The sequence below is a fragment of the Harpia harpyja genome, chromosome 3 (genome assembly GCF_026419915.1).
Source record: "Harpia harpyja isolate bHarHar1 chromosome 3, bHarHar1 primary haplotype, whole genome shotgun sequence".
Taxonomy (NCBI): domain Eukaryota; kingdom Metazoa; phylum Chordata; class Aves; order Accipitriformes; family Accipitridae; genus Harpia; species Harpia harpyja.
In genome coordinates this window covers 55,729,171-55,756,139 of record NC_068942.1, presented here as the reverse complement: position 1 = coordinate 55,756,139, position 26,969 = coordinate 55,729,171, and the positions used below count along the sequence as shown (strand labels likewise).

Below are 26,969 nucleotides of genomic sequence, written 5' to 3'. Positions count from 1 at the left end.
GCACAGCAGCACAGCACGCACTGTGGAGACAGGCAGGGAGGGAGCAATGGGGGGCAAGCATCATCCCTGCTAAGCGCCTCTGGAGACGCCTGGGGAGGTCATCCCTCCCCATACCACAAGCCTCCCTTGCTGAGCACAAGACAGGCTCTGCACCGGCGGCTCTGGGGAGCTCCTGCCTCCCTCCCTCCACCCTGCCCCTACAGCCCCTGCCCTGCCCTACCCTCTGGTTTCAGGGAGCTGCGGGGATAGTTGCTCTCACCATTCTCCCTTGACTGGGGGGCCTTCCTCTTCATGGCAGTCATGCTGTAAATTGGTGCCGACAGCTCCTCTGCCAACCCTGAGGGAAGAGCAGGAGCAGGGCGTGACTCCAGCACCTCTCAAGGAGCCTGAGAAAGTCTCCTCAAGGGACTCCCCAGGACTGCGATGAGCAGGAGGTGACAGGCTGGCTGGGGAAGGGTGTCCCCAGGGCTCACAAGTCAAAGTGCCCCTGCACAGTCCTTGAGGATTTGCTGTCACAGCCAGCGCCCATCCACTCCATAACACATCCCACTCCTGCTGAAATGCCCTCACCGGGCCGACTCTAGCCCCACGCTCTGGCCCAAAGCAAGACTCCCTCCAGCATCCCCAGCTTCCATAGCTCCCACTGTCTCCATGTCCTCATCTTCCCCAGCCCTCCCCAGCCTCCTTGCCTGCACCAAGCTCTGGGCAGCACCTGGGTGAGCTGGAGGAGGGTGGACAGGGAGCGGGGGCTCGCTCTGCTCCATCCCCAAGGGCTTTCCCTGGCAGTCAAACTTGTCCCAGGCCAGGCCAGGAACAGACTGATATGCCAGAGCCTGGCAGAATTAGCCCAAGCCCTGCTCCCCAGCCAGGTGCCAGGGCCACGTGCAAGCCACTCAGGCACCAGCAATCTGCTCTCCCCTTCTCATCCACGGGCTTCAGCTCCCAGGACATTGGCCCTCACCTCCGGCTCAGCCCACACAGCCTCCTGGGAGCCAGCAGGGCCAGGACACGTGCCAGGGCTGGGCATCAGCACCATTGCCAGAGGTCTTTGTAGCCAGCCGTATGGGTTGTGATTCCCGAAGTCCTTTGCTGAGACAAACGGGCCTGGGCAGAGCCCCAGCAGCCCTCTCCACTGCTTGGAGGAGCCCTTGGTCAGTGCCATCAGATCTGGGGCATCCCTCATCCCCTGGAAGATCAGTGTCCCTGTAGGAGAGCTCTGTGTCTCCCCTCAACACCCCCCCTCCACCTCTTTGCAAGGCTTTCAGAGACCTGGGCAGACCCTGCCCAGGCATTCACCTCCACCAAGGATGTGGGGAATTGCTCCTTTGCAGACTTACCCCTCTTCTTCCCACTGCTCCCTGCCTCCCCAGTGCAGACACCGGCTGGCATCGCAGCCCAGATATACATTTGCTGCAGTGCTTCTTCCTCCTTCTCCTCCCAAGTTGGCTTCCTGCAAGAGAAGGAAGGGAAAGACGTGAGCCTCCCCCAGCCCTGCCTTTGCTCAGCAAGCACTCCTCCTGGAGCTGGGACAGGGTTTGTGGCACCCCTGCAAGCGGGCCTGTCTCCTCCTCTCTTCCAGGCAGCCCCTTTCCTTGGGAACAGCCTGGCTGGGGGCCCTTGGGCCATTTCCCTCTCTTTTAGGTGAGGTGGGAAAGAAGAACGGAACCAACATGTCGGGTACAAGGATCCTCATGTGCATCATCTCAGGAAGGAGTGTCTCCCGGCCTTTGCAGTGGGGACAAGCACAAAGGCTCATCCCTGCCCAGAGAGCTTAGAGTATCTCTCCAACATTCATAGCCACCTGACATTTTTGGGGAAGAGGGACAACAGAGAGGAGCAGAACCCTGCTCTGCCCTGCCCTTCAGACACGTTTTTCCTCCCTTTATACCAGACATTTCTGTTTAAAAATAGTACATGAAACATCCTGCTATTAGAGATGAACCTCTGTAGATGGAGAGCTCATCTACACCACACAGGTCTATCTGGGAAAGTTACTCTTAAGTAAAACAGCGTATGAGTTTCCAGTGCATTTTTTTGTTTTGTATTTTCTCCCCATGAGAACAGCCTTAGTAAACAGTACACTTGTGAGACCACTAAATGAAGTTGCACATACTACTTGACAAAAACACGTCACTGCAAAGTTGTTCATATGTTATAAATTTACATTTTAGGAATTGTAAATAAGCTCTTTGGCACACTGTATCACTGTCAAACAGATCAGGAAAAGCTGATAAATAGCATCGCTTTTCCAGTAGTTTTCATAAACATGGGAAAAAGGAATGGCAAGGGAGTGAGTATTTGTCATTCTGTAGCTTGTAGCTTTGACTCAAGATTTAGTCAAGCTCCTTTCACTGAATTTAATGAATTCTGAATACAGATTTTAATGAGCATTATATGCACATATGCATCTAGTCACAAAAAAAATAGAAGACTGCAACTCAATTAAGAGTCTCACCCAGCAGAGAAACCAGGCTTGCAGCTCTGAAAATGCCTGATGCCTGCTTTTCTTTTATTAGAGCTGACAAAGACTTGCTCTGGAAGGTCACAACCTCTGCTTGCTACTCTAAGCTTGGGGTCGGGTTTTTCTTTTCCTCAGAGCAAAAGCACTTTATCTTTTTCACTCTCCGCAAACAAAGCATTGTGTCCATTTTGAGAATGGGGCAAAAAAGGCCAGAGAGGAGGAATGTCTCATGAAGCAAGGTGTGGCCACCTTTTAGCTTTTCTGTTTGAATTCCGACAGATAGCAATGATAAGCCTTTTCCTTTTGCAACAAAAAGAATTTACTGACTCAGTAGAGTGAATAAAAAGAAACATGCTGTAAAATACAACTGCTGGGAGCAGTTAAAAGGTTCCACACCATTTGCCTTCCTTTTCTGAATGCCTCATTTTGACGAAAAGTACCTCAAAAGCAGGAGAGGAAAAAAAATCAGGACAGGAAAGGGGCAGTTATTATTGCATGTGTGTATACATATATACATGGGGGTGTGCTTGTGCACATGTTCATATATATGTGTTTACCCTATAATATTACAGTATTATGTTACGCAAGTGCTTGTGAGGTATGATAATCTCAGTTATCATTTTATTATAACAGAACTGTATGTAGCATAACAAAAAGGAAGTGAGAGAACAACACTGTCAGTTAAACCCGAGGCATTAGAAAACACCGATATAGCGCAATTCCATCCACACAAGGGTTACGAGAGCCAGAGGCTGCTGGTGTAGCCGGTTTGTTACCGGGAAGTAGAGCTGTTCCACTCAAGATTACAGACTGCCATCTTCTGGTGGTCTGTCTTAAAGTCACACTTTGTAAGACAGTCGTCCTTTGAGTAAGGTGTCTTAAAACACCACCTTCATTCACACTGACTTTTTCAGAGCACATTTTGCAAGCCCATTTTTTCCACTATATTTTTTTCCTGATATCCCACGGAATGGCTCAGGTTGCATCCATATTGCTTTTCAAGGTTTGGTCCGTTGCCAAATCAAATCCAAATTCAATTTGCGTCCACATGAGCCCATGGCTCAAGCACTGGCTTGAGGCGTGGGTTCGAAGACATAACAGGTAACTTGAGCTAATAATCCTTCTACCCAGGGATGCTCCTACCTTAAGCATAGTAGATGGCCCAGTGTCATGGTTTAACCCCAGCCAGCAACTAAGCACCACGCAGCCGCTCACTCACTCCCCCCCACCCAGTGGGATGGGGGAGAAAATCGGGAAAAGAAGCAAAACCCGTGGGTTGAGATAAGAACGGTTTAATAGAACAGAAAAGAAGAAACTAATAATGATAATGATAACACTCATAAAATGACAACAGTAATAATGAAAGGATTGGAATGTACAAATGATGCGCAGTGCAATTGCTCACCACCTGCCGACCGACACCCAGCCAGTCCCCCGAGCGGCGAATCCCTGCCCCCACTTCCCCGTTCCTATACTAGATGGGACGTCCCATGGTATGGAATACACCGTTGGCCAGTTTGGGTCAGCTGCCCTGGCTGTGTCCTGTGCCAGCTTCTTGTGCCCCTCCAGCTTTCTCGCTGGCTGGGCATGAGAAGCTGAAAAATCCTTGACTTTAGTCTAAACACTACTGAGCAACAACTGAAAACATCAGTGTTATCAACATTCTTCGCATACTGAACTCAAAACATAGCACTGTACCAGCTACTAGGAAGACAGTTAACTCTATCCCAGCTGAAACCAGGACACCCAGGTATACCATGGCTCACCAAACAGCTCACCCCGTACCAGCCTAGACCATCTGGTGTTCCATCTGCCCTTGTGGCAATGGTATACAGACAGTGTTACAAAAAGAAGACAGTCAGAGTGTCCCATAGTAAGAAACATCTTTTGTGTTGAGTCATAGGCAGCCTTTGCTCAGTAATGTCTATATAGCACTGCGTGGGCGTTATACCCATCCTGCATCCTACTTCTCACAGTGTGCGCATAGAAAGTTCAGGCAGTTTTATAGTTGAGCTGGAACCTGGTTTTGGCTCAGCCTTATAAAATGCAGTGCAGGTGTAGCATATGCATAAATAATGTGAAAAAATTGACATATTTCTCATTGAAATTAGAAATGCATTACCCACAGTTTTCTTACTCCCTTCCACTAGGGTATATTGCATTTGTTTTAATTTGTTGAAAATTACAAATCTGCTATCATTTGGCACAGCCTTCAAAACAAAATATGTTTCTGAAACATGTTTCTTAGGGAAAAAATGTTGAGATAAAAATAACACAGAAACTAAGATTTGATTCATCTCCCTAACCACTCAAAAAGAAAATTCACTTTCATATGCACACCCGGAAAGGCAAGACTAAAACCTGATTGCTCTGCTCTGAAACTACAGTCTGGTGAAAAGCCCATAGCAGCAGCAGTAAGATTATCCTTCTCTATGAAATGTAGTTGCCAGTCTTCCCCCACTTGGATGAACAAAGCCAGCAGTACATTATAATTTACTGCATTATTTCAGGCCCAAGAAAAGTAAACTGAAACCACTACAAGCTCAGATATAAAGATAGACCACTTGCATTCATTATATTTTGACAAAGAGGTTTCCCAAATTACCTTTTAAAACTCCCGGGTTTTCTTCTAAAGAGTAGCATCTTTCCTGCAAGGCTTGTTTTCTACTATAGTAGTGCAGAGTTTGGTTCACTTTCACACATTTTTCACTTTCACTGTTATGGCAATCTTGTACAGCAATCTTGTCAATCTGCTATCTCAGCCATACAGTCTTCAGCTTCAGCTACAAATTTATTTTCTGAATTGACTGCACTTCTCATATATGTGGCCAGTTGGGAAGGACTTGCATTTTTTTGACAGGTAGCCTGTCCCAAAGACCTGCTTCTCAATTAAAAACAACCCCACCCATACACCCAAACTATCTGAAACTCAGAAGAGCGGCTGACACTGGAGTTCAGCTGAGAACACAATGTTTTTATTTGCTTCTGTTCTGTTTTATTTACTGTTATTGAAGTTTTCAGTTTGTCACTTTAATGTCAATTTTCTTTATTATTGTCCTCTGTAAGCTACAGAAAGCTATGTACCGCTTGTTCATGCTAACTCCAAGGTGAATCTAAATATTTTTCAGCAATGATTTCACGAGATTATTTTAAAGTAAATTTTATCTACTTATTTTACAAAGGTGGAGATCTTGAAGACATAAGGAAATCAATGACATTCATCATCTCAAATTCATGAAATAACAAACTGCAAAATTTGAGCCCCTTACTTTTCTCTCACCGGCTACCCATCTCACTGCCACTGATTGTCACATTCTCTCTCAGACTAGATTATTAAAGTGGAGATATACTATTGCTATGCAAATGGTTTTTTGACTTGAGTTGTAAATAAATTAGATTTAGTCTGATATAAACTAAAGCCTCATCAATAACTTTAGGCAAAGATCTGCTGCAAAACAACTGCAAAAACCAAAACAACTTCCCCAAATTTATAAATAAACTAGTTTCCCACTTTGTTTCAAGAAGTACCACTTTCCTTTGCTTTTCAATGGAGGTAACAAAAGATCTGCTTCATCATCATTTTGGTGGTGCATCCCATCCAAGAGTGTAAATTTTAAAATATTGAAAGAAAAAGCTTTAACATTCAGTTGATAGATGTATGTAGGTAACTTACTATTCTGTGAAAGGTTATTCAAAACTTCCCATTCCCTTATTGGGCTTCAAATGGAAATATTTGCTTTGGTCCTTTTTTTATAACTTCATTCTCCATTAATCAAACAGTGTTACCTGTTTCCCAGTAATGCATGTATTATCAGTATTTTAAAGAGGGAGGAAAAACCTGAATGCAACTGAGGTTCCTTAGTAACTGGTTTTTTTCTAACTACAGTCTATCAAAAGGATTTTCTAGAAAATGAGAATGAAAGGAAATAAATGCAGAAAAAATGAAGCTCAGATTAGCAGATTTTAAATCCAAAAAGAACTAACATGATCACATAGCAAAGGACAAGAGCTTCTCTTAAATTGCATTTGTGAAGCAAAATCACTTTGATAATCCCCAGTATGAAAATCTACTGGATCTATTATTAGCAATGGAAGTAACCTCAGAGTTTAACACCCATCCCATACTGGGTTCGGCAAAATTCAGAATGCCACAAATCTACCGTAGTCCCTACCAATAGGGAAGTTCAAGTGCTACTGTTCAGCCTGCAAAATACAATTGTAATTAATTAGTGGAACAGTGATTCTTAGAGTCACTAATGACTCTATTAATCTATTTTTTTTAAAAAGACATAAAAGAAGTGCTATTATACAAAATATTTCTACCTACTTTTGAAAGCCTTTAGAAAATATATAGTTTCTTTTAGGGCAGAAAGGAAACTTAAAACAAAGATTTGAAGGAAAAAGGAGCTGATAATCTATTTTTCAAAGAATGCAGTAAGCTTTGATCATGCAACTTGAAATTTTCATGTTCTATTGTGCAAATAAATTCTCCAGCCACTTTCTTTAAAAAGCATCTAACATGGTCCCCGAATTGTGAATGAGTGATGCTAAATGATGAAATTGGAAATACAATGGGACACTAGCCATTTCCTAAGCATTGTGTAATAGATGAAAAGCTCTAAAAATTTAACTCCATGCAGCCAACCATAGAATTAATAAATATTCAGTTTTTAAGTATTAAAAAAATAGACCTACACCATCCAGAATAAAAAAAATTACAAGCAGAAGACAGATTACAATAGCCCGTATTATTTAAGTCAAGTCACTCTACCAAGAGTGCATGATTGCATAACTGCATCATCGTGATTGCATCTGGTTTCAGTTTTTAAATGTGAAGATAAAAATCTTTTATGTGTCCATTTCTGTTCGATGTTCAAGAGAGGTTAAACTAAAGAAAATTTACATTGAATATCACAAGAAAAGGATCCAAGGAAAAGGCTCAACTTCTCTTCATTCCGATTTAAGTTTGATGATGCACTATACATGATGAGGGTACCACTATCTCACAACCCATCAGCAGGTAATTCGTAAGGAGGTCAAAGAAAGGAAAAGGCCATAGAATCATGCATAATTTAGCAATTTCATCAATAAACAATTCTTCAGATAATAAAAAAGAGCACTGAAAGAGGCATGTGGAGAAGGAGAAAGAAAAATACCGCCAACACCATCTTGCAAGCAAACTTCGACTTTGTGTGCCTATAGGAAACTAGGTAAATAATCCCCCAATTTGCATCAACCACCACGATAATCACGCATGGAAATACAGACACACGTATATTTATACTTTGTACATTACACTTGATCCACGTGGGTAAGTGTTGTGGTTTAACCCAGCAGGCAGCTGAACACCACGCAGCCGTTTGCTCACCCCCCTCAGTGGGATGGGGGAAAGAATCAGAAAAAAGGCAAAACTTGCGGGTTGAGATAAAGGCAGTTTAACAGGACAGAAAAGGAAGGGAAAATAATAATAATGATAAAAGAAGATACAAAACAAGTGATGCACAATGCAATTCCTCGCTACCCACTGACCTGATGCTCAGCCAGTCCCCGAGCAGTGGGCCTCCACCCCCGGCCAGCTCCTCCCAGGTTTTTTTGTTCAGCATGACATCATATGGTCTGGAATATCCCCTTGGCCAGTTTGGGTCAGCTGTCCTGGCTGTGTCCCCTCCCAGCTTCTTGTGCACCCCCAGCCTCCTCACTGGCAGGGCAGTGAGAGAAGCTGAAAAGTCCTTGACTCACTATAAACACTGCTCAGCAACAACTAAAACATCAGTGTGTTATCAACATTATTCTCACCCTAAATCCAAAACACAGCACTATACCAGGTACTAGGAAGAAAATTAACTCTATCCCAGCCGAAACCAGGACAGTAGGTAATGATAACACAAAAATAAATGAAGTAAATAAATAAAAAAGAACAAGAGGGGAAAAGTAGTAAATAATTATTCAATCACCTTGGACTTCACAAACTTATCTTCAGTAACAGTCAACATTAAAGGCACAAAAGCAAAACCTCTGAAGAGTAAAACTCTTTACAGAAACGTGTAGCTACAATGGTCTAATCAGACCTGACATAGTTATTCTGATTCTTGAATTCTGTAACAGTCACAAAGAATTCTTCCTATTGTGTGTTGCAGTCTACCAGATTTTTTTTTTATCGTAGTGTGGTAAAACTAATACTTCTAAAAGCTATTACTAGCATTTTATATTTCAAATTACTGGAGAACAGAAAAGCAGAAATTGTTTTTTGATCATCCCATGGTCATGTGTTTTAATTTAATTTTAAGAAAAACTGTCATTGCAAATATATTTCTAATAAGTAATGCTCTAATGTATAATAATAGAAAGAAATATTAATATGCAACATCCTACAATGTCTAGAAATAATTTATTGTTTATATCTATAAACATTCATTTTTAAACATCAGAGACACTCATCATGAATAAACAAAAATTAAATACAAAATTTTTTGAACTTGTTTTAGCTTTTATACATCTTAACTGTGATGCATCTATTCCAGTCAACCTTATCACCACAGACCTTGCAGGTGCATAGTCTCATCACGCTAGATATTAAACAAGAGGATAGTCAAGGAGAGTAGGGATGAAGTCAAATGCTTTACTGAGTTAACTGCTTTTAGCTGTGATAGTCTGAATTTCCTTTCCACAGTATTTTTTTTTTCAACCCAGATATCATAAGGTGACAAGCATAGGAATTTTTACAATGTAATGTGATATTAGAAACGCAAAACTTTAGATACCAGAACGAAGCTAGAATTCCAGTCATTGTCTATCGCCTTGACTAAACATACACTGCATAGATATGCAAGAACAGATATTTTTACAGAAATAGCCTATAGCAATGTGTTAAGTACTCAGAGAAAATAAAATGCAATTCTTTGAGACAAAGCAATGACAACATTTTTTACTTTCATCTCCATAGCACATAAATGAAAAAAATCACTTAACTCCAGGAGTACAAAAAAAGGTCAGTTATAAAGTTAAATGGACCAACGTAACTCTTTAATACCGATTTTATATAAATTAGATGATTTAATTTTGATTTTATTCTGAATTATTCTCTACTACCTAGGGATTATTCCACATACAGAACATTAAGTAATTACAGGCACATATCAGCATGTGTTAGGTCTATTGTTTTGTGAAGGTCCCTCTCACCTTTTCCTTTTGCCTTTTTTTAAGAGGAAAATTGATAGCATTTTACATATAAACCTAACCTGAAATTACACATACAATTCCTATACCACTGGATTGAAGTGCCATTTGTGCCTTTAGAAATCTTTCCACTGTATGAGACCACAGGACTGCTTGCATTCTGAATAAGACCTTAACATTCCTCTTTCTTCTCTTTTCTGAGACAAAGGCATCTGTTTTGCTTCATCCTTTTGCTATCTGCACCATACTATGCCAAACTTGGGGGTTTAATTTAGTACATGGGTAGGGCCTGACAATTTTTAAATTTTGGTCACATAGATTTACATTTCAATCTCCACGTTTAGGTGAGAGGCTGTTCTTAAGCCCATTCTTACAGCTTAGAATACAAAACTATGATCTATTATTTATGCATTTTTACCTGTCTCTTCAAGCTGGCACAGCATAATATATTTAATTGGAAGCAAGTAGCCTCAACTATTTACTCACAAACTGAATCATGTCCTTCTCAAATTTCAGTTCTTGGAGTAGTTCTCATGCACTGCAACAGACAGACCTTGCACAATGGCTTTCCCCAACCATGTGAGTGACAGGGAACAGGAAATCTTATGAAGAGGTATAGAAGAAAGATCAGGAAGAAAGTGAGACCTAGTTAGCAGTCACAAGCATTTGGTAGCCATCTTAGAATATTTATTTCCCAGATGGTCCAGGTGACATATAATTAGCATCACTGTAAGCATTTATATCTGGGGGGAAGGGAGAGTGTACTCTCTTTTATCCTTCTATAACCAATACAGTTGAGGTCTTTTGCCTATAAATTCCTCTTCTCTGTCCTTCATTTTGCAAACAACGCAATCAATTATCTCTTGACACTAACAAATAAAGAACAAACTATATAACTCATAAAAATTAAATGTGGCATTCTATTCTTAAACAACTCTGGCTAGTTTTGCACAATCAAGGTACTTATTTAGGAGAATGAAATGTGTGTAGAATATAAAAAAATGAAGATAAATTATAAATTTTTCTTGCATGTTGGACTTTTTTAATTATAGGTCTGAGAAATCTGCAAATAGAACCCAAGTGGTATGAGAACTGGTATCTTTTCACATGGAATCAATCTCTTCTTGAATGCTGATTGCTTGTTTGTAGTCTTCTACAGCTTCCTTATAGAAACCTAATTTACCACAAATATCAGCTCTAAATTTATACATCAAGGCATCATTAGGTTGAATTGACAATGCTGTAAAAATAAGAAATAGAATGTTAGGCTTTTTTTTTTTTTAACATTATCACATGATTATAAAGAGAAGCATCATCCAAAAACTTTTGTCAGTGCTCAAATTCTTCTCCAGACATGCTTTCACAAGAGAAAACATATTACATACATTAAGTTTACATCAAGAGGTAGGCAACTTTGTTATGTTATTTATACTTTGGGGGTTTTTTTCCTGGTTTTGATGCCATTTATGAACCCCACTTTAACTTTGCCCCAACAGCAGAAACTGCTTTCCTCTGAAATACAAGCAAAATCTTAGAGAACTACTACTATCCAACTTCTGGAACATGGCAATGAACCCAGTATCTTATTCAGTTTCTCCATTGTATGAAAAGGATTCAGGTACTTGTTGGAAAGCTTAATCTGCTGTTTTAAAATTCTGCTTCAGAGAGAACATTTTTTGAAAATCAATCAGCTCCCTGGTCTAGTCAATTTTCACCACCTAACACTATGAAAACATTAGTCATGAAAGCCATGAAGTAAAAACACTATTTTGACAAATATCACTGTAAAAGTAAAGTAATTTCTAAAAAAAAAAAAAAAAAAAAAAATCTGAAGAAAGTTATCCTTTCAGGAAAGATGATTACCTGTGCAATCAAGTGTTGTCAAATCAAAGTCACACTACTAAATTTTGTTTCAGTGAATTTAATACAAACTAAACATAGCTTTAGTTACTGGAAGAAGTTTGCCTGTGTATCCAGAGTTGCTGAATCTCATGTTAGTAGCAATGACAAAAGCAGCAATGGAGTAATACAGTTCAGCTGTTTTGAACCTGAACAAAAGCTTTGGGTTTTGATTCAGTTCCTCTTCTCTATGAAACATGTCTATTCCCAACAGAAAAGCTTATGGAAGCCAAACACTGTTTCAAAACTTATTCTACAAAGAGCACGTTCATTAAATTTCATGTTTATATATAAAATAAGCTACTTGAATGCCATTTTCTAGGCACCTACATATCTTAACACATACACACACACACACAAAAACTCACAAAAATTTTTCGGACTTGGTAAGTATAGTATTTTCCCATTAACTTCTTGCCACAATTTCATTTAGAATGGGGCTTTGTTCAGCTGCTAATGACAATTATTATATGAAACAGTTTATCTTCTAATTTACATATTCTTCCAATTTTGAGAATGGAATAAACCCACAATTAATTAGCATGTTTACTTTAACTTCCTCTTTTTCATCACATCATAATATCTGATCAAATTAGGTAGAAAACATATCAGCCAAAATACACACACACTTTCTGAATCATGAAATAAAGCCAAGCAATTTATCATCATAATTGTTAGTATGCTACAAAACATAATCATGACAGGTAAATAAAGATTACCTGTTGAAATGTCTTTCTCAGCTAGTTCATATTGCTTCAATCCATAATAGAAATTTGCCCTGTTAAAATACACTGCTGCAGAGAATGGGCAGAGACAAATTGCCTTCTCAAAGTCTTCTTTTGCTTCTTCAATATTGTTTAGTAATGCATTTGTAATAGCACGATTCATAACAGCAGATTCATTTCTTGGGTCAAGTTGTAATACCTTTGAATAATAGCAATAGGCCTGCAAAACACATGAATTGGAGACAAAGTACGCTGTTAAAATTTGAGGAAATGGCTTATGTACAACTTGTAAATTCCAGTTTGTTTCTTTTAGCCGTTAGTACTCTTAAGTCTTTACTCATTCTATTCAGCGTTCTTTGTGCACAGAAGAGACACAGCACCAGCATGTTTATCCACAAATAGGTCGATCACCATCCAGACAGACTTTTGAAAAGTAACAGCTGTTTATGCAGAATTGTAATTGTAGCAGAAGAAATAAGCTACACACTAAGGCCAACTTGAATTAACATAGAAAATAGTTTATAATGCAACACCTATTCTTGAACTCCTTTCTTCATAATTAGACAGCCTCTGCGAGACAGTAAGGAGTCACAGAAACACAGTAAAAAGGAAGAACAGCTTACACAAGACCAGTCATGGAAGAATGATATCAGATGCATACGAAAAAAGAGATTATATGATCACAGAAGAAGCCATATGCAGGGCACTGACCTTGGACTCCTAAGGAATTTCTGATCCAAGTCTAACTAATGCTGAAGAGCAACAAGGAATCTAACTCAGAGAAACACACAAGAACATTAAATTTTTTTCTTACATGACCTATTTCTTGTACTTTATGAAGTACAATCTAGGTTTAACACTGTATGCCAAGTCTGTACTATACATGATGAATTCCTTAATTAACTGCAAGCTGAAATGTTTACAGATGCAACTCTAGGAGAGAATTAATTCAAGCAGATGAAATGTGCTGAAGCATCCATGCTGGTTCCGGGTTTCCACAGCTGCTGGACCACAAAGCTCCAATCAAACAAAAGCCTGAGCCTATGCCCAGGAAATGTGACTGGAAAACCAAATAAAAATCATGGCACAGGCCTCCTCACGCAGAGAAAAATAAATGATCCTTGCCTTCAAGAAGATTTCAGATTCTCTCACAAGAGGAATTTCAGTATCCAACTCTTCTGTATTTGAATATACCCACCGTATTTAAGCAGAATTAGGTGATTTAAAACTCCAAAGTTACTGTGGTAACAGGAGGAATATCTGACGTCTTGATTGACGGTCATCAGCAGGAGATTCTTTTCATTCTCCTTGTCATGGTGCTATAGTGAATCTGGGCAAGTTATTTAATGTGCAGGAATTAGGCTGGGGGGGAAGTTACTGAACATTAGTGAGATTTTGGTATCTCAATTATCTACAAATTTTTACGACGTGTATCCTAGGTGTCATGAATCTTAGTTCATTCATATCAATGATAAAATACACAGTAGTAGGGCAACTATTTGTTATTAATTACTACAGATCAATCATCTCCTGGTAGAGGACCATGAAATTCAAAGTAAGAAAGCCTCATGTTAGTTATACTTAAAGACAGCTTTATACCAACAGTATTTATTCAAGTAAAAAAGTTCTGAAGAGAGTATAAAGACAGAGTGTAGACTTACCTGTGAAAACTGTCGATTATGGAAGTAGATATTTGCTGCATTGAAATAGGCTAATGCATAGTTTGGGTCAACAGAAATTGCTTGTTGATAGTCCTTCATGGCACAGGGTAGATATCCCATTAACTGACTGATGACACCCCGATTTGTTAGCAGAGGAGCAGTGGTAGTGAGCTGAAAGGAAAACATAGATACATTCTTACTCAGGGAAAATTTACACTTTTGCAGTAATTTATTCTGGCTTTCAAAGATACATTTACTTTTAAAAAGATTTGAATTGCACCTTCTAATCCAAATTGGCAACTATTAATGTCAGTATTGGCTGGCTTCATAGAAACAGGCTGATTTTAGTAATATCACTTTAAGTTAACATCTACCTTTAGTGCGGCATTTATATCTTGAAATGCAGCAAAAGTTTCACCCATTTGAAGACAGACTGAAGCTCGTCCATCATATGCAGCATGGCATTTTGAATCAATGCAAATGGCAACTGTAAATTGGCTCCATGCTCTCTGAAGCCTTCCAAGGGCCTAAAATGAATTGCAATATGTCCATAATAAGAAACATAAGAAATGTAAAACATACTAATGGTCCCACTTAAAAAATTACAGCAGAGAATGGAAGCATGCTTATATTTACAAATGCAGTTAACTAAATTTTTTTAAAAATTAGTTCAAATACCTTGTTAATTTTCAAATATCTTGTTAATTATGCAATACTCATTGTCTTTGCAACTATGTCATGTATCTGTCACAACTGTTTTAACTGCAAATACTACCTCTTCTACATCACAGAATCACAGAATGGTTGAGTTTGGAAGGGATCTCTGGAGATTGTCTAGGCCAACCCCCTGCTCAAAGCAGGATCAGCTGGAGCAGGTTGCCCAGGACCATGTACAGTTAGATTTTGAATATCTTCAAGGATGGAGACTCCACAGCCTCTGTGTGTAATCTGTTCCGGTGTTTGATCAGCCTCACAGTAAAAAAAAACAGTTTTCTGATGTTTAAATGGAATTTCCTGTATTTCAGTTTGTATCCATTGCCTCCTGTCCTGTCACTGTGCACCACTAAGAAGAGCCTGGCTCCGCTTTATTTACAGTCCTTCATCAGATATTTATACCTATTTATAAGATTTCCCCCTTGAGCCTTCATCTCTCCCTTCTTGTATGACAGATGCTTCAAGGCCTTAATCATCTTAGTGGCCAGTATGTTCATGTCTCTCTTGTATTGGAGAGCCCAGAACTGGACACAGTACTCCAGATGTGGCCTCACCAATACTGAGTAGAGGAGAAAGATCATCTCCCTTGACCTTCTGGCAATGTTGCTTCTAATATAGCCCAGGGTATCATTTGCCTTCTTTACTGCAAGGGCACATCACTGACAACTTCAGCTTGTTGTCCATCAGGACCCCCAAGTCCTTTTCTGCAAAGCTGCTTTTAAGCCAGTCAGCTCCCAGCTTGTAGCGGTGCATGAGGTTATTTCTCCCTAGATGTAGAACTCACTCTCCTTTGTTGTACTTCATGAGGTTCCTGTCTGTCGTTTTTCCCAGCTGTCTAGCGTGTCATCCCTCTAAAAATGGCAGCACAACCATTTTGTGTATCAACCACTCCTCCCAATTTTGTATCATTTGCAAACTTGCTGAAGGTGCACTCTACTCCATCATCCAGGTCATTAATTAAGATGTTAAACAGTATTGGACTTACTACTGCCTGCTGAGGGTACCTCACTAGTGACTGGCCTCCAGCTGGACTTTATTGCACTAATAATGACCCTTTGAGCCTGACAGTTCAACCAGTTTTCATTTCACCTCACTGTCCACTTATCTAGACCATACTTCACCAGGTTTTCTATGAAGACCTTATGAAAGACTACTGAAAGCTTTGCTAATGTCGAGATTAACAACATTCACTGCTCACCTCTCATTCACCAAGCTATTCATCTCATCATAGAAGGCTATCAGGTTGATCAAGCAAAATTTCTCCTTCATAACTCATGTGGACTACTCCCAATGACCTTGTCCTTCATGTGTTTAAAAATAGTTTCCAGAATTATTTGCTTCATCACCCTTCCAGGGACTGAAGTGAGGCTGACCTGCCTGTAGTTCCCCAGATCCTACTTCTTGCTATTCTTGAAGACAGGAGTGACATTTACTTTCTTCCGGTCTTCAGGAATGTCTACCAATTGCTATGACCTTTCAAAGATAATTGAGAGTGGCCTCACAGTGATGTTGGCTAGCTCCTCAGCACTTGTGGGTGTATTCTATTAAGTCCCATGGGCTTGTGTATGTCTATTTTGTTTAAATATTCCCTAACCTGACCCTCGTCCACCAAGGGCAAGTCTTCCTTGCTCTGGAAGGAAGGTCTGGTCACAGGGACTTGGGATTCCTGAAAGCCAGTCTTACCAGTAAAGACCAAAGTGAAGAAGGCACTGAGTACCTCTGCATGTCCTTTATCACTGTACCTCCAGTCACATTCAGCAGCAGGCCCATATTTTCCCTAATTTTCCTTTTGCTACTAATATACTTGTAGAAGCCTTTCTTGTTGACCTTCATGTCCCTCACCAGATTCAACTCTTGATGGGCTATATATGAGCTTGTGACCTGAAGACTTCACATGACAATAAAATTAAACCACTAGGTTGTTCACCAAAAGTACCTCCCCTGGATGGCCAAATGGAATTCTGGTATACTGTACATTGCGAAGGACTTAGCACAATCAAGAAAGTGCTTAATTCTGGGCAAGTAGGCCACTTGGGACCACAGGCAAAATGTAAACCTTTTACCCAATATATGTATTAATTAAGCAAAGGTGGAAGGTGAATCATCTAATTCCTCACATCAAAATACTTCTCTACATGTGTCTATGTTTAAGTCCCAAAAGGTATAAGGCTTAAGAGAAGGCATCTAGTGAGAATTAGGCCTCTCAGAAATTAAGCACGTGCCACTATGTGAACTTTCTGGGTTGGCTCCTGCACCTAAGATGTCTAATTCTTACCTACGTTTTATTCCTACCTACTCACCAATGTAGTCACTCCAGATTTTTCTCTTGCACAGTACTTCCCAAAGCACTGTGAAAGCATTAGTTAGAATTTAAGTGAATTGGCAAAGCTGTAAAAGGAAATTTGCATGACACCTATGCAAGACTACCTGACACAGGCTACTAACATTAATCCCTCATTTACATTGGCAAAAAATAATCCGCAACAAGAACCATGACAATTCAAGACATTTCAGACAACTGGATATAATAAAGCACAGTAAATCAATGACAGAAATTAGACAGAGACAAAAACTGCCAAGTCATATCATATATCCCTTTGCTAATATAGAAGTTCATTTTCTATGTAGATAAGTAGTTTTCAGAGATCATTATATATAAGGCCTTTACCAAGGGATTTTAGCAGATTTGCTAACAGTGTAGTTTTGATAATTACATACAAGATTTTGTTTTACACAGATTTGTCAACACTTTGGCTGCTTTTTACTTCAGTAAACAACTCATACACACAAAACATGCCAGTTCTTAATGTTAGTTTATCAGAGAACCATATACGCAAATCAAACAAGTGTAAGGTTACTTGATATTCCATTATTCGAGAGCAGAACTCCAACAAGATTGGGCACAAAAGTGAAAAGAATAACGGTCTATCCATTTACTTAAAAAGACAGAAGATGCCATAAGGTTTGTCTAAAGTACTTGGATGATTTTATGTTTATTATGATTATTTTATGTACTATATAAATGTATGCATATGAGATTGATGTTATTTTGTTTGATTAAACATAACATTGACAACGAATTTTGGTGTGTTACCTTAAAGTTGTATCCTAAGCAAATTCTGGCTTTTATACACTTTGGATTCAGGTGAATTGCTCTCAAGAAATCTTTCTGTGCTTGTTTACAACCAGCCTCATGTCCATTTTCCATGTACGAATTTCCTCGTCCAACATAGGCATCCACAGAAACAGGATCTAGTTTGAGAGCCTGGTCAAATGACCTCACAGCTTCTTCAAACTCATTAAGTCTAAAAATAGAGATATTAATGTTTGCTGTTTAAAATTTCGATAAATAAAATTCTTAATTTATGAATAATCAGCAAATACTACCCCATAATGCCCACTGAAAGTAGTTCAATTCTGACTGAAAGGGACACTTTTCTTTTTTCCTTAAGTTTGCTTTCTGTATGTGCTCCCTGCTGTTTATAACATTGAAGGTAGTCTGTGTAAGACCTTGGAGACTTCAGTTTGAATTCCTTGGCCTGAGAAAGAAAACAGCTAAACTCTCATTAACTTTTGCTGGGCCAAGATTTCACTTTTCCAACAGTCGTACTCAACAGAGAGACTTTATCTGAGTCATTCATGCTGTCCAAATGTCATGACCAAACATGTTTTTGGTAGTCTGTTCAGACACAGATGTTTCGGCCATAAATAATTTACTTCTAATACAAGCCTTGTCTCTGTTTTTTCTCATTCCAATTCTTGAACTTATCCAAACGATGCTAAACTTGCAGGGTAAAGAAACGATATTCAGGGTTCTAAGCAAAGACCATGCTGGTCTAAGAGAAAGCCAAATGTAGAACTCCATTCTTAGATAAAACTTGATGCATCTAAGGTATACCAAGTAGGAGTAAAAAGGACTAAATACCTGAGATGTCAATGAATGCTAGTAAGTATCTTTACACATAAAGCAAAGACTTTAACATGTCAAAGTACAAAATTGTTTTACCAAGAAGATACTGAAAGATAAGGTATTGTTCAAATATAAGCTACCCGTGTCTACCTGAAGCACAGCCTGACTTCTTTACCAAAAGAGGAAAGATTAAATATATTTAGCTAACAAATAACTTTAAGGGCTGTAAACTAAATGCTTTTTAAAAGTTGCAACAACAAATGAGGGCTTCATTCCAAATTTTTTTGATAGGCAGTCATGAGGTTAGAGACTACAGGATGAATCCCAAATGCATCTTAAAATGGGTTATATAGCTGAGTTATATAGTTACTAGGGACTCCTTTTGCCAGTTGAATACAGACAGGGGCACCAAAATCATATGCTCAGTTCTTAGAAGCAGGATTCAACATTGCTGTATGAGTTCTACATCATCCAGACACTGAAAGATGAGTCAGTTATGCCCTAAGTACAGGCATAGTAACACAAAAAGTTTTGATGCTACAGTCCTGAGTATGTCCACCTCCACACTGCCTTAGCAGCAACAAGGTTAAGCAGTGATTGATGGCAGAATAACTGTAGAATAAAATAGATTAGACTAAACCAATAGGTAGATAGCACTTAAAATTTCCTTTTTATCATAGGTGATATTTGTGTGAAATAGGAGCTATCAACTCCAAATGCCACTAGGGTAAGTAGACTAAGATAATAATGTACATCTTATTTCTTCCAATTTATATCTATTTTAAGTGATTAACAGATTTAATTTAGTCTTTCTAAATAAACCTCATCTTGATGAAACTACAGTTTAGAATTTCCAAATAAAAAATCCAGGCAAGGAAGACCATTGAGGCTTTTGCTTTTCTTTAAAGGACAAAAATGCGTATTTAAACAGAAATTGCACCCTAGCTAATTCTGAACAAACCAACCCAACTCTGTTTATCTCAGAATTCTTTGTTCTTCATTCCTTCTCTTGGTTCTATTTTATCATCCTAGTATTTCCTCCTGATGCTGTCATGAACACATAGTTGCTTGATACCAGAAGATTTTAATATCAGTTGTTAAACTTGAAAAGTATCTAGTTTTCTTTTTTCCATTCCTCTTTACCATTTTCCCCTCCCACAGTTCTCAGCATACTCTATACAAAAAGGTGAAAAGGAATATAAAGCTCAGGAATTATTTCATTTTTCTACTCTCCATCAGACAAAACTACATATCTTACCTATGATAGCAGATTCCAATAGCTTGAAAGATCTGGCTATCATATGGACTAAGCAACGTTGCTTCTTTAAAGTCCTGAAAAGAACAGATATCAAACCATGCAAATTGATATTGTTTCACTTCACCTACAACTGTGGTTTTAGCTAAACAATTTTATACTTCTATATAAAAACAGAGATGATGTCTGACAAAGGCATTATACATTCAGAAGTACTGGAGATGTATTTAACTGCTTTTATACTTCTTGTCCCAGACTTTGAAAGAATAAAATCTTCAAAGTTATGTGGTATCATGGTATTTCCTACAAAGCTGGAGGCAACATTTCCAGAAACAAAACCTTCCAGAAAGATATTTTTTGTTTGTTTTTAATGGAAATACTGTACCTCAGCTGCTATTATTAAATACATATATATTGAAAATATATTTTGCTATATTCAATTTCAATAGAATTATCCCAATAATAAAATTATGTAGTTACTTTCTGTTATTACTTTGACAAATGGAGTAAACCAAACTCATATTTGCATTGGGACACTCTATGCACAATGTTCCACTGAAAGACTTCATAGGGCTTCTGACTTTTGCCTTTTACTAACATTCAGAACATTTTTCAAAATGCTTGTGGTTTTGATATATGTGGTTCAATTGCAAAAACTGTACAGGTGCTTTTAAAATCAAATACAATCATTTCAACTATGATGTAAGGAAGCACTTTAGGCTTCTGCATGGGAAAGCAATCAGTATGTAGTAGGAGTGGTTTAGCTGATGCATCCACTGAACTACAACTTCGAAAGCATTTACTTGTTCAAATTGTAAAAATAAAATTACGTGGAAGATTTTAGTACTTTTGGAATTGCAAAAGTGGTAAAATAATGATATGCATATATATATATGTTAATATTTTGTTAAAATAAAACCTCTCTTTTGGTGAACATGCTATCATAAAATTATAGGTCTGTTTTTAAAAAACTACTGGGACACACTATTCCCATCCAGCAAAGCCTTTCAAAGAATACCCAGCAAAGCTAATGGGATTCTTCATGTGCACAATTTGGAGCATACACTCTGCTCTGTGTATGGAGCAGAGCAAAATCAGGATCAGAGTTCCAAGGACCAGGTTTGGTTTACTTAAACCAAAGGTGCTATCCTTACAGGTAACTGCACGTTTCACAGAATCAACAGGAAAAAGACACTTCTATATAGCAATTCAGATCTTATATAGACTGAATTTTAACTTTTCCTTTTTCTTCCAGTGTACCCAATTCAGGAATACACTCACTTCAAGTAGTATGTATCTGTACTTAAGTAATTACATCCTAATTCAACTAGCACTATATGTGTATACAGATATACTCCTTGCAATAAAATATTATCAGAACTGACACATAAGAAGGTCTCAAGCATATTTATAATCACTAATGTTTTTCTTAAATAAGCTGTTATTTTTTGTGTCTGTTGTTCAATTACCATTTTGTACATTTGCCTTCGCTACAATCCATTCAAAGAATTTCTTGCTCATCCTGCTGGTTCTGCCCCAGTCTCTTTCTACTGGCCTTACGTATCAGTTCATACCACCTCAGCCTCTTTTCTGAACTATTCTGATCAACTGCACCTTGAAGCATAAAAGACCAATAACACAATATGTCTACTTAAATTATTTCTGTGCAAGGTCTACCAACTGTAAAGAGCTTTTGTTGTGCACTTCCAATAGGACACTTCCAGGTCATTGGAACAGGATTCATATTCATTCTTCATTTTTTATTTGCAAATAAGAAATATTACTCAATTTTTAGAATGCCTATACTGAAATTGTTGCTATCATATAAAGAAGGTAACACATTTTAAAGTTACTAGTCCACGATGGAAGCAATGAATGCACCAGTTACACTAAAAATAAATAGCACTGCTTTTAAAAAAAATAAAACTTTTAGAAAACTTTAAAACTATTTAAAATTAAAAAATTAAAATCCATGTGTGTGAAAGAGTAATGTTTAACACTGTTAGGTTTCAAGCCTGCTATTGCTATACCAGATGGAGTCCCACGGAATAAGAGTCATCTGCACTGTGAGTCAGCATCAGAAACACATACTATTTTTTTACATTTAAGAAAATTATCTTGAGATTGCACCCTTCCTACCCTTTCAACAAAAATGGTCAGTTACACACACACACACATACACAGAGGAACAAAACAAGCCCACTCAATGAGAACCTCAATTTGTTTAGGCTTCTGCAATGAATTAGTACACATTTGGACTCAACATAAATTACTTCAAGATTAAAAAAGAAGGAAAAATCAGGTTCTTGCTTATTAAATTTTGTGCAACTCCCATGTTTAACTCTAGTAGCATAAAACTGTAAAACAAGTAAAACTGCATTTTATTTGCATCTTCACAGCCAGGCTGGTATTAGGTGTTGAGCAAATGAGAACTGGCCACAAACTATTTCAGAAGAATATAAAAACTGTCAAGCTGGTCTTTATATCAGCAATGGCTTATGTTTAACAGAAAACTCTAAATTTCCTTTACTCAAAGAAGGATTTTGTACCTCACATGCATTAGCATAATCACCAAGTTCCACATAGAGTAGTCCACGATTAATTAACACTTTGAAAGCTATTTCCTTACTCAATTCAAGGAGAAGAAGAATTCCATAATCTTTCAAAGCCTACAAAAACATAAAATGTATTTTAAACCATAATTTATTCAGAGGGATACGATGATACTTCAAAATTTAAAAGACATGCTTTCAAATTCCTACAAATGATGTGCTTAAGCACAGACTTCAGTGTGGCTATTCCAATGTTTCACTGTTTCCACATTGAATTTAACTGAATTTGGAGCCTCCTGTAATTACATAGATACCCATTCCTAGAGAACGGAAGCAAAGATAATGCAAATATATTAAATAGACATAATTAAAACTTATTTCGCCATTTTATAAATTTCAGAGTTAGAAATAAATCTTAATTACTTCTACTGCTAAATTTTATGTCCAAATTCTTATTTAAAAATACACAACAAATTATTCTAGATTAATTCGTCATTAATTAATGTCAAAGTAAGGTACTTTTAAAATTAAGCATCTGCAAATATAAATTATTGTTATTGAGAAATCTAAACACTAGTTGTATTAACGAAATTTGGGTGTAAATTTTGTAAAAGAGCAAATAGTGATATGATTAGGTAGACTGAAGAAGCCTCAATTCTCAAATTTATCAAAACTGAACAGTATTTCAACAATGCTTGATCCGAAGAAGTTCTAGCCCAACTCTTTTTTCACCTGAAGAATGAACTCATATAGTATACTTAAGAATAACTAGACAGTTTAGAGGTAATATGACAAAAATGTCCTTGATTGCATTATTCCATATATTAGCCACTTAAAAGAAGTTCTATTCTTTGTCACTTCTAAACTAAGCTAGATATTAGAAACAGCTTTAAAGAAAACAATCCAGTTCTTGTTAGATCTTGTAAATTTCTTCTGTCAATAACATACTACATTTTTTCTGCAACTTCCCTTGTACTTTAAGTGGCTTTTCTGGAGAGTGATAGCAAAGAACAACTTTCATAATACCTTATTTATGAAGGAACTATCATTTTCACATCTTAAACTTTTACCTTCAGTTACTGTAATCACCTATTTTTCTTTACCCATCTGCATCATTCTTGGCCAATTAACCTCTAAGGACAAATGGCCTTTGCCCAAGGTTGATTTGACTTGAGACATCTGAGCTCAAATACTTTGGAACTAACTCTGTCTTGGAAAACAGGCCTCATCAAAAAGACAGTTCAACATCATTGTGTTCCCAGTCTGATGCTTTACAGTGCCTTTGCGCACCCTGTTGTGCCTTTGCTTTATAACAAAGGTAGAAAGCAGAAACACTCAGAGGCAGCTCACAGGCAAGTTGACAGAAGTATCAACATGTCCAGAAAAACAGGACTGTGAAAGAGGGTTGGATGTAGTCCAAATCCCTGTTTTGAGGTAGTCGTCTTCTGGGTATAGTTCTTATATTTTCAAAGGGATATCAAATGCAATTAATATGATAGTAGAGACCAAAAAAACATTTATTTTAAACAACTTCCTGAAGAGCACAATCATTCAGAAAGACATTGCAAGAGGTCATAAATTTAGACTAATTGTCAATAACATGTTACTAGCTAATACGAACAATTGAGTGCTCATGTGATGTTGAAAAAAATTAATACCATACTTTTTTGAAGTCCTTTATTTGATGATAACAGATGGCTCTGTTATAATATGCCAAAATGCAGGTTTTGTTGAGGTCAATAGTTTTTGAAAGATCTTCAATTGCAGCTTTAAAGGTCTGCAAATGAAAAAACACTATGAATAAATTGTAATTCAGAGTTCATGGTACTACATATGCTTCCTCAAATAATAGCATATTGTAAAATTTTATTTCATAGTTCTACATTTTGGTTCTTCATTAGTACTGGAAGGCATCTAACCATTTCACTATGTCCTCTATGGACTACTTACTGCAGTCCTTATGGCAGTGGGAGCACTTCTTCAGAAGCTCTATTTGTGCAAAGACTGGGCAAACAAACATTCTTAGTGTTTTCTTACATCACATCCATATACTGCAATACATAATCAATCCTTAATTTTACTAGCTTACATTTTATATCTTAACCTAACATAGAAGGTATCTTTTGTGGAGTTTTGGTACTTCTGTCTATCACTAAGTAAGAATCTATTCCATGGAACTTAAGAGGAGAATAACCAGATAGATTTCCAGTAGCTTCTCCAACCCATCAATCATTTTCAGTTACACAGAACAACCAGAGAGTAGCTTCAACGGGGAATGGGAAGTATAATAATCAGGTGGAATTCCTGGTTTCCATTAGCAACACTTCTACCATTATTTCACCATTCTCAAGTGTCAAGTAAGACACATTATAAGTTTTAAGGGAGAATGTAAAAGTACAACAACAAAGACAGTCCCACCTTATTCTGATACTTTAAAGTTCCTCGGTAAAAATAAGCTCGCGCACTGCTAGGCAGAATTTTGATCGCCTCATTGCAATTCAGAATTGCCTTAGAGTATCTACCTTTACTTCCATAGTAAGCAGCACGACTCATATATGCCTGTAGAGATGAAGACAGAATGACGACATGGTAGAAAACAGCTTTGTTTAGCATTATAAAACAAAGGTTAAATAGAAGACAGAAATTACAAGTTTATAAAAACATACATCTTACAAAGCTTGTAATTTCTTTTATTCAATGCTTGCCATGTGCTTGCTGGCAGATTACAAGGCAATACACCCATAAATGCAAAACCTTTCAGTCTTTGAAGCCATCCAAAATATCTCCCACAGAACCAAACTATCAGGAGTCTTTATATTACCTGGAAATGTGATGGACAAAGAGCAAGTGCTCGATTGAAATCTCGGATGCACGTAGCTTGTCTGAGCTGCATTCTACACAGCCCTCGCTGATAAAAAGCATCAGGGTAACTTGAATGTAGTCTGATAGCCATACTAAAAGCATCACGGGCCTAAAAGGATGACATATCATCAGGGTTAAATATGGTCTGTTTGTTCAGCTGAAACCATAGCCTAACTGACTCTTTTGTACAGCTAGATATGACCTATTTTTGCAGTTGGAACCCGCTATATACCTGCATTGTTTTTTATCACTTTCATCCATTTACTGGTACTTAAAATTTTGTAACGTTTAACACCCTACCTAATGCAATTATAACCTCAAGGAGGCACAATCTAACTCATTTAATAATCTCATTTCTTCAGTGAGACTGCAAAAGTTTAACCACGCACATGGTCTTCTGTCTGTAAGAGATGAAGTAGTGAAGTTGTTTATTTTGATGGACAATGGATTAACATGGCTAGTATGCAACTCCTTTAAAATACATCCAGATACTTTTTTCCTCCACACTGTACATTAGGTTACAAAGTCATGGGCTTTTCCAGGATCTACAGCTGTAATATCAGATGTACGTTGACACAGAAAGTCACATTTTGCAATTGTCATGTATTACCGCATTAGATATTTCAGACAATTTTGACAGCCTTCTTCCAAAAGAATATCACTTTTGACAAATGGGGTTGGAAGCAGACAAGGCAAGAAATTGTTCTCTTCCCTGTGAAATTTTGTTATTTCAAATGTTTCTAGTTTCTGTCTTGAGCCTTTTAGCAAATCAACAACTGAAACATTTATTAAAATATCAACATAGAAAACATTTGCATGAACTCACACTAGGCCTGCCACAAAGCTCACTGGTAAGCTTTCAATAGTTTTCAACAAAGTCTCTAATACAGTTAAAAGTATTGATTTGTTGAAAGAAGGGAAGTATATTTTTCTTAGGTAATGCAGTTTATTTCTTAAGTGTCATACATAAGTGCCAAAGAGAACAAGCTAGGGGTGTTATGAGCTACAGTAATATAGAAAACAGTTAACAAATTACAAACAACTCCATAATACAATAAACTAGGAATTCCTTTGTCCAAGTTTACTACCAATTCACTAAGCCACCAATACTCCTACATGAGTGTTGTTTGTCTGTAAGATCTGTGAAGACATTGATAAACACAAAAGAAATTCATGTTCTTTATTCCATCAGAATGGCAATTAATGACATACATTAAAAAAGATCATAACATTAGTGCTGGAAAAATGACTCACAAGCTTGCAAGACAGTCTAATGTACATCATGAATTCAAAAGAAAATTGCTAAAGGCAGTGGAGGCTGTTTAAAAATATTGAAATAATTCGCTCAGTTATCATGGTGGTTATTTACAAGCAGTGGAGTCAAAGGCTAATGTATTCTATATAATTAACACCAACCTGAAATAAACTTTTTTGCTCCATGTAACACAGGCCTGTGAGATAATACATTTCTGCAGTCTCAAATGTATTAGGCAGGATTTTTGCTGAGGTCATCAGGAGCTTCATAGCTTTTTTAAAACTCCTCACAGCATCCTGCAATACAGAGAACATTAATAGTTGTAAAGCACTTAACTGAAAATCTGCAAGATTTTTTAGACATTTTAAATTATTTTTAGGTTTTTTTTTTTTTTAGTCTTTCTTTGGAACATTATGGTAAAAATGACTAGTCTAGTGTTCTTTGATGTTGCTGGAGTTGGACACACTCTTGATCTCTGAATGGTTCATATTAATAACTG

The 26,969-nt window shown here is 37.7% G+C and overlaps 1 protein-coding gene across 1 annotated transcript in view; it reads right to left on the bottom strand.

Annotated features, from left to right (window-relative positions):
* Nucleotides 1-8,835: 8,835 nt before the first annotated feature.
* Nucleotides 8,836-26,969, bottom strand: part of TTC6 (tetratricopeptide repeat domain 6) — a 66,101-nt gene continuing 47,967 nt past the window's right edge. Inside the window, exons 23-33 of the mRNA XM_052783717.1 lie at nucleotides 26,632-26,766; nucleotides 25,175-25,324; nucleotides 24,772-24,912; nucleotides 24,017-24,130; nucleotides 22,351-22,470; nucleotides 19,805-19,878; nucleotides 17,731-17,941; nucleotides 14,297-14,449; nucleotides 13,923-14,093; nucleotides 12,256-12,481; nucleotides 8,836-10,877 (exon numbers count right to left, since the gene is read on the bottom strand). Of these exons, the coding sequence (XP_052639677.1) occupies nucleotides 10,741-10,877; nucleotides 12,256-12,481; nucleotides 13,923-14,093; nucleotides 14,297-14,449; nucleotides 17,731-17,941; nucleotides 19,805-19,878; nucleotides 22,351-22,470; nucleotides 24,017-24,130; nucleotides 24,772-24,912; nucleotides 25,175-25,324; nucleotides 26,632-26,766 (1,632 nt within the window). The 3' untranslated portion in view covers nucleotides 8,836-10,740. The remainder of the gene's footprint in view (nucleotides 10,878-12,255; nucleotides 12,482-13,922; nucleotides 14,094-14,296; nucleotides 14,450-17,730; nucleotides 17,942-19,804; nucleotides 19,879-22,350; nucleotides 22,471-24,016; nucleotides 24,131-24,771; nucleotides 24,913-25,174; nucleotides 25,325-26,631; nucleotides 26,767-26,969) is intronic.